General features: G+C 34.1%; 2 protein-coding genes across 3 annotated transcripts in view; both read right to left on the bottom strand.

Moving 5' to 3' along the window:
- LOC111381325 (U-box domain-containing protein 44-like) overlaps nucleotides 1-2,552 on the bottom strand; it is a 12,362-nt gene extending 9,810 nt beyond the window's left edge. Inside the window, exon 1 of one of the 2 annotated variants that reach the window (XM_023005107.1) lies at nucleotides 2,511-2,552. The gene's annotated coding sequence lies outside the window, so the exon portion shown is untranslated. The remainder of the gene's footprint in view (nucleotides 1-2,510) is intronic. The other variant, XM_023005106.1, reaches the window with a different exon arrangement.
- Nucleotides 1,021-6,144, bottom strand: LOC111381324 (putative U-box domain-containing protein 42). The gene is made up of 5 exons (XM_023005105.1): nucleotides 5,994-6,144; nucleotides 5,462-5,553; nucleotides 4,207-5,382; nucleotides 2,949-3,252; nucleotides 1,021-1,727 (listed from the first exon to the last, which is right to left on the bottom strand). The coding sequence occupies exons 3-5, from the start codon at nucleotides 5,260-5,262 to the stop codon at nucleotides 1,126-1,128; spliced, it is 1,962 nt and encodes a 653-aa protein (XP_022860873.1). The 5' UTR covers nucleotides 5,263-5,382; nucleotides 5,462-5,553; nucleotides 5,994-6,144; the 3' UTR covers nucleotides 1,021-1,125.
- Nucleotides 6,145-7,348: the final 1,204 nt, after the last annotated feature.

Below are 7,348 nucleotides of genomic sequence, written 5' to 3'. Positions count from 1 at the left end.
ACTCAAAATGTCTACTTTATTACTTGAATGTGACTCGTGCACTTGCTGTGTATAATTTTAGTGAACACATACCCATGTCATGTCGTGTTGTATCCGACACGGGTACTCCAACCGTTTTGAAGAGTTCGAGCATCAAAGATGCCACCGCAGTTCCCCAACAAATTTGAATTAAGCAAAGGTTGTTCATCATAGACCAGTGTTTTAAAAACTAGCCGGATATTGAGTGGAAAAAAGTTAGGGATTAAGGGTCAAAAGGTTCAACCAGAGTCAAACTAGAAGTAAAAAATATATATCTATATCTGTACTACAAAAGCTGTTAACAATATGTGGTTAAAATTTCACATCACCAATTGAAAGGATATAAAGATTTATGTTTGTTAATAGAATATTATTATTTGTAACTTTGAAGGTGTGGATGCTTTGAAGGTGTATAAGAAAAACTCATGTACATGAATGGCTTGAGACTTGATGGTGTAAGCAATTTGTCCCTCCATAAGGACAAAAACATTATGCCAAATGTTTTTTATGGCTCAACAAAGTTTGTTCAAAATTATTGGTGTTGAGATGGACGTGAGTGACCAGGTTGAAGTTAGGTTAGAACTTCTGTTACACAAAGAATGTCCTATATCAAACTCTTGGGAGGATAAATTTCCCACATGCATATATAATAGTCTAATGCACCAATTGTAGAGAAGACAAATCCCCCCATGACATTCTCGTTCTAATACCTCTTTTTCAACCAAATCTCTTGGTGTCCCTCGAAATTCTTTTTGTGGTTATATAGTAGTCATATACTATATTTATGGTAGCATACTATTATGACATAGTACAAGAGAAACTAAGTAGATTATACTGAGAACAGAAAAGTAAAGCAAACACAAACTTGCGTTGTTGAGCTAAAATAAGCTTACATGCACAGGTGAATTCTAATCCACTAAGAAATGGGTCATTACGAGGATTTCTCACACTATCTCGAGGAAAATCCCGAATTTCACCCTGACTCTTCCACTCAGTGAGAATCCAACAGCCTAATTTGTACTTGGAACTAAATCCTATATTATTCATTTAGAGAGCAAAATAAAAATGGTGGCTAGCGTCATAATTCATCTGAGAATGAAAGACATTTTAAACACATAGCATTAACGCTCTACAAATCCTAAATTGCATAACAACACATTGTTTCTTGATTTTCGAAAGCATGCAGTTGAATATGAGAGAGCAAAAACAGGGAGTTTTTACCTGTCTCAGTTTTTCCCTGACAGTAGTACCAGAGGGAGATAGGCACATGGCATATAACACCCGGAGAACGTTTACCTGCACAGCAGGTCCTGTTAAGTTAATTAATGAAAAAAGTTTATATATGTCCTCGTCGGATTCCAACATCAAAACCTGTGATTCTCCTGAATCTTGAAGTGTTGTTGATTGAGAAAGATTCACAAGAACAGCAGCTACAAGTTCACGCAAGCTTTGAGATGAAGTGTGACATAAGAGAATGTCAAGCAATGGACGCACACCACCTTTTCTTATCATCTCCTGGCCATTCTTTCGTAAGCTTGAAAGGTTCAGTAAGGCTCGAATTGCTTCTATTCTCATTTCAAGGTTATCACGTGAGATCAAGACAAGAAGTAAATCTAAGACACCCTCTTCAACCAGAGATGATTTATTATGATCAGTTAATTCCATCTCTCCTAAAGTTTTCGTCATTCTGATCTTCACGTCCTCATGCCCTGTGTGGAAAAAAGGCTTTAACTTTCTAGGTTTTATATTGCCAATGGCTATAGCCTAAAATAGGCAGCTGTAGTGAGCTAACTAGTAGTGAGATCTTGTATACATTTTCACCTAAAATATCCGAATTCAAGTCCCCAGTCATGAATTTTAGACAATATCATTGGTTAGCTTAAAGAATTCGTAACAATTAAATTATTCTGTCATTTTCTTTTCATAACTAATCTTCAACTAACATATCTGTTACAATTTAGTTGATCCTGGTAGTATCGACTTTTGCATACAGGATGGCATAATAAATTTCTCCCAGTCATTGGAAACATTTCATACAAGATAGCACAAGGAACATAGATGGGTCTGAGAAATGTCATACAGTAAATCTTAACAACAACTATATGTTTTATTTTAAATCTATAATATTTAAAGACTATTGTTTGGTGAAAAAGATCTTGAAAATTAAGCAAAATAATAGAAACAATGGAAAATTTACTCTCTCAGACGCTCATATAGAAACCAAAACCAACTCCAATGGAAATCGCCTCATTTTTTGCATCTAATTCTCTAATGCAGATGCTTCATATTAAGCTCTAAAACTGGGTTTGTGTTGACCATGCATTTACTAGATAGGGAGATGTTATTTGTTGAAATATAGAGCAATTACGATCACCAAAGTTACCCATTAAATGCTGACCACCAATTTTGAAGTAGAAGAACCATTAATACATGGGAGGACTTTGTGTTCAAGCATTATAGTTGATAGTCTACAAGTTTTTTCAAATACGAACCTGAACATGCTATTTTATTCTTAATGCCCCTGTTTGAGCCCCACTCTCTAAAAACTCATTTTCAATCACATATTTTCTCAACAAAATAATTTGCACATAAATCAAAAATTTTTCCTTACTTTTTAACTACGCATGCTTAAAAATAAAAAAAAAATAAAAAAATAAAAAAAATAAATCTGTATTACAAAACTGCTTTTCACAAAAAATGGGGCTCAAACATAGCCTTTCTTGGAAATGATCTCTTAGCAGGTCAAAGCTATTATTCCAGTTAAGTTTTTGAAATCCTAAAATTGCCAACAAGTTTCCAGGTAAACTCTATCAAGGTTGTTCCATTTCAAAGTAATAAAGCTATCTACAAATTCATGATGTTCCTGTTGATAGTAAGATCCAGAAAGCATAGAAAAAAGTAATTAAGTTTCAATGGTCAAAGGACTGAACCTGAAGAAAGAAGCTGCAGAAGATATTTAAAATAATTATTCTTTGCCATGAGGATAACATTGTCATCAGAGAACGAAAGATTGTCCAAAATGTTTTTCGCATATCCGGCGGCTAGATTGTCAGCACTGCTTAACATAGTTACCAAAAGAAGAATGCAGCCCTGGACATTGCCAATCCAGTTGCGCACTGATTCATTTTCTGAGAGTTCCAAGAGTAATGCCACAGCTGATTTTCCTTCACCAATGCGACGTCCAAGAGACTTAGCAATAGATTCCATGGCATTGTCAACTCTAGCAATTCTTTCCTGCAAAATGTATCATCTTAGTACAAGTATAAAATAAAGATGTCGACTACCTTAACACTCTTAGACCACCTACAGTTCTTTACCTGAAACTGGAGTTTATTTTTAATACAAAATGAATGTTCTAGCAAACCAAAATAGAAGTAAAACCCAACATTAATTAGGAATATGTTACATTAATCTTCCACAAGTTCAAGGACCTTATCTGAATAAAATTTCAGTTCCTAGCAGTGCTCAACAAAAGTCTTCGCCCATGCATATTTGGGGTTGTTTAGTTGCTACCAAAGCCGGATAATGAATTGAAAAGATTTTGAAATTTATTATTTGTACAGTTCATTTCAGTAAAATTTCATGAATGACCAAATATTATCTCCCAGCATACATTTTGTTTGTGAGGTATGACACACATCAATCTCAGATTCATATAGAGCATAAAAACAAGCTGCATACATATATCAACAAAATCCTGCAAATTTATGTACCATATCATGATTCTAAGGGGCCGTTTGAGCCCCATTATTTGTAGATTATAATGAGATGAATAGTGTTTTTTTTTTAAAAAATGAGTGGTTGAAAAATTTTTGATTTACGTGTAATTTTTTTTATTGAAGATTGTTTGGTTAAAAGTAGGAGAGAGAAAAATTTAATTTAATGTAATGAGAAATAATGGGGCTCCAACGGGGGCTAAATAGTTATCAAAATTATGCACGTGTTTGATCCCCCATTATTTCCAAAATATATTTTCCCCTCTTCTTTTCAACCACACATTCTTTAATAAAATAATATTACATACAAACCCAAAATTTTTCATCATTTTTTAACAACACATTCTCCATCATTCTACCGTTCCAATAAACATTCTACACCAAAAGTGGAGATCAAACAGGTTCATATATGTAGGACTTCAGACCACGGAGAAGCATCAATTCGCAAAATTGCAACAAACACAATAAGTACCTTGGCATCATCATTATCCTTTGCCAGCAAGCAAAGGATATCAAGAGCACGCTTTCTGATATCTCCATTTTTCGCCTGAAGAAGCTCAGTAAGACAGGGTATGTAATTCTCCAATACAATCCATTCTCGGTGCATTTCTCCTTCTTCACAAAGATCTTGCAGCTGTTCCAGGCATTGCAGCACCTCCTCTTCTTCTCCCAATGATAGTCTAGATTTCAAGGAAGCGATAATGATCATGGTGTTCCTGTCCTTCCATTCTTCTATAGATTGCCTTAGTGTTTTGTTAGGCCTCAGCATCGAAGTATCTAGTGGTGTCGAGGTCACGGGACACAAGTGACCATCCTGCTCTGCCAACCACTTCTCTATGGCGCTCCTCTCAAATGTATGTCCTGATGGAGTTTCCACAGGATCAACCATTACTTCTTGAGTGATTGGGCAATAAAAGGACTGGAGAGGTTCTAATGGCTGGTTACCTAAAAAAGTTCTCTTCATTAAGTACTTCTTTTCTCTATCCGCCAGTGACGTTGCTGCATCTGCCCTTTCTAGCAAAGCAATAATTTGATCCATCTGTATGGCTTCAGCCTTGTCTTTCCTCAACCGTAAATTTTCTATTTCGCTCTTAAATTCTTCAAGCTCCTTTTTCAATGCTGCTCGATCAGTTGAAGCTCCAACGACCTCTGCAATAGAGACAAGCAATTTATTGGCATAGGAGCGATCGACATTCCATTCCTGTATCCCTGATTCTATTTTTTCCAAAATCTCTTCTTCTGCAATGCCAGCCTTGAACTCAGCATTTTGCATGTTATTAACCAGCCGGTCAATATCTTCCCTGATCCCCAATGAAATATCTAGAGAAGCCAAAGGAATGCAACTCATTGCATGGGTAATCTCTCGGGTAATGTCTTTTATGCGCTTAGCGATTGACCTGGAATTCACAAAAAGATAAAATCGGTTTCTCTCCTTGCATTCCTCAATTAGTTGTTTTGCAACCTTGGTCTCGTGGTAAAGAATCTCCACAAAGTTTTCCAACCCTTCTGAATCTCTAATGTCCTTCATATTCAACTCCCGTAAGAGAGGAATGGTGTGTTCTAAGTAAGATGAGAGTTCAGCAAAACTCTTCTCCTTAATGAGGACATTCTTCGAAGCAATTGCTACCTCAATGATGGCCTCTATAGTCTGAGAAAGGAGTTCCATTATCGGAACAAGAGACGTATTAGTTACAACATCCATTACTATATTTTTACCAGTCAATTACCTTTCTGGACCATCGGTACCAATCCCATGAAAGGAAATTCACCCAACTCAGCTGTAGAAGGTGCTCACCCCATTTAGTATACCTTAACTTACCTACATTAGGATCAAATGATCAAGAATGCCGATCAAACTTAAAACAAAAAGACCAACAAACCAAATAGCAAGAAAATAGGCAAACAGAAAATAAAATCACGATCTTTAATTTCATACTATAAACAAAAAAGCTCCATTACGGTATGTCAGGATTTTAATTAATCGATCAGTAATCCAAGCCTTATACGTTGGTCTATATTTTCATCCTTATTTGCTTTGAAATTTATCCTTAAACATCAGCTTTATAAACTTTCCCGTCAACCAAAGGACTCACTGAATCCATGAGTGAAGGCGATGATCAAAGACAACAATAGGTTGTGCAAGGATATCCAAATTCCAAATTATGAATGATACACAAAATGGTACTAGTCTCGTTTATCTTCTTCACCATAACAAGAAGAAGACAAAAAAAAAGTCAACAAGAAGTAGTAGTAACTGACCTGGGCTACTCACAAGACTGGAAATTTTTCCATCCCAAGAAAGTTGTGAATCCAAGATTATCAAGCACGGCTGGAAACAAGAAAATTTGAGAAAAGAAACACTCCTCTTAATGTAAACTAAAATTGTATGATACTGCAAAAATGAGTGAAATCACAGAAGAAAAAATTATCAAAAAAAAATAAATAAATAAAGATGCGTGTGTTCATTCATTGAAGAAGCAAAAACAAATAAGAATTGGAAAGCGCCGGTGCGAGTGGCTGTGATCAGCAGAGAGAAGTCTGGAAAAGTAAAAGAAAATCGTGTGTACGTGTTTTGCTTGTTTTGGGCCTTTCTTCGTTTGGGCCTTGCTCCAAGAAGAATAATTCGTTTTGTTTTGTTTTGTTTTGGTGAGAGTAATTTGGCACTTTTCTTGCAACCTGCTTTTATTTATTATTTTTTGAAATCTTGAAAAAATAAATAAATAAAATATATATAAAATAAACATTATAAAATTTTAAAGTTAAGTGCTTGTTTGATTTTGTTGAAAATCAGATTATGAGTACATTTTTATAAAAGTTAATAAAATGTTTGGTAAAAATAAAAAAAATAAAGAAATTATGTATTTCATGAAATGTATGACTGAAAACAAGTTTAAGAAAAAATAAATTTTAAAAAGTAAGGATCAAATAGAGACTAAAGGTGTGTTTAATTATATTTATTTTCCATGAAAAATATCAGTTTTTCATTCAAATTTTTACTTGGAGTGTTTAATTGCTATTTTTTTCGTGGAAAATATTTTCCAACTTTTAAAAATATGCCTAATTTTCCTTGTTTTTAAAGAAAACATTTTCTTTAAATGGAGGTGGTTTTTATTTTCCACAAAAGATGGAAATCATTTTCTTTTATAGGTGATATTTTCCATATCAATCAAACACACTCTAAGTTATCAACAGGTGGGATCAGTAGCATCCCTAGTCCCATTGAAATTTAAATAAAAATTATGATTTTATATATTTTTTATTGTTTTTAATATCATCATATTTTTGTGTTTGATAGATTCTTATGGAGTTAAATAGGCTTCAATAAATTCGTCACTAATAATTAGTCTTAAAGTCAGAATAATTGTTTCATTTCAACATAATCATAAGGAAGCTGATTTCGCCGTTGTTAAAGTACTTCATTTATTTATTTTTTAAAACAAAGAAAATTACACTATGTCTTATTAAGAAATAACCAAATGTAATTTTATTAAGAAATAACCAACATATTTTTTTTAATTCAAAATGAATATTACCATTTCCTATATAACAAAGAGAAAGAGTTGGTCAGCACTAAGCTTTAGCATTGGCGTGTCCGCAACTGGAGGTATCAGAAC

This window comes from Olea europaea, unplaced genomic scaffold, assembly GCF_002742605.1.
Source record: "Olea europaea var. sylvestris unplaced genomic scaffold, O_europaea_v1 scaffold2286, whole genome shotgun sequence".
Lineage (NCBI taxonomy): Eukaryota > Viridiplantae > Streptophyta > Magnoliopsida > Lamiales > Oleaceae > Olea > Olea europaea.
The sequence above is the reverse complement of the archived record's forward strand: the minus strand, read 5'-3'. Positions and strand labels throughout refer to the sequence as shown.

Bases quoted from the DNA above. Each gene is read 5' to 3' on its own strand.
- LOC111381324 (XM_023005105.1), bottom strand. From the start codon at position 5,262: ATGAAGGACATTAGAGATTCAGAAGGGTTGGAAAACTTTGTGGAGATT. The intron at 3,253-4,206 runs GTACTTATTGTG...TACATTTTGCAG, and splicing joins AGGATAATGATGATGCCAAG to GAAAGAATTGCTAGAGTTGA. The intron at 1,728-2,948 runs GTTCAGTCCTTT...TTTTCCACACAG, and splicing joins TCTGCAGCTTCTTTCTTCAG to GGCATGAGGACGTGAAGATC.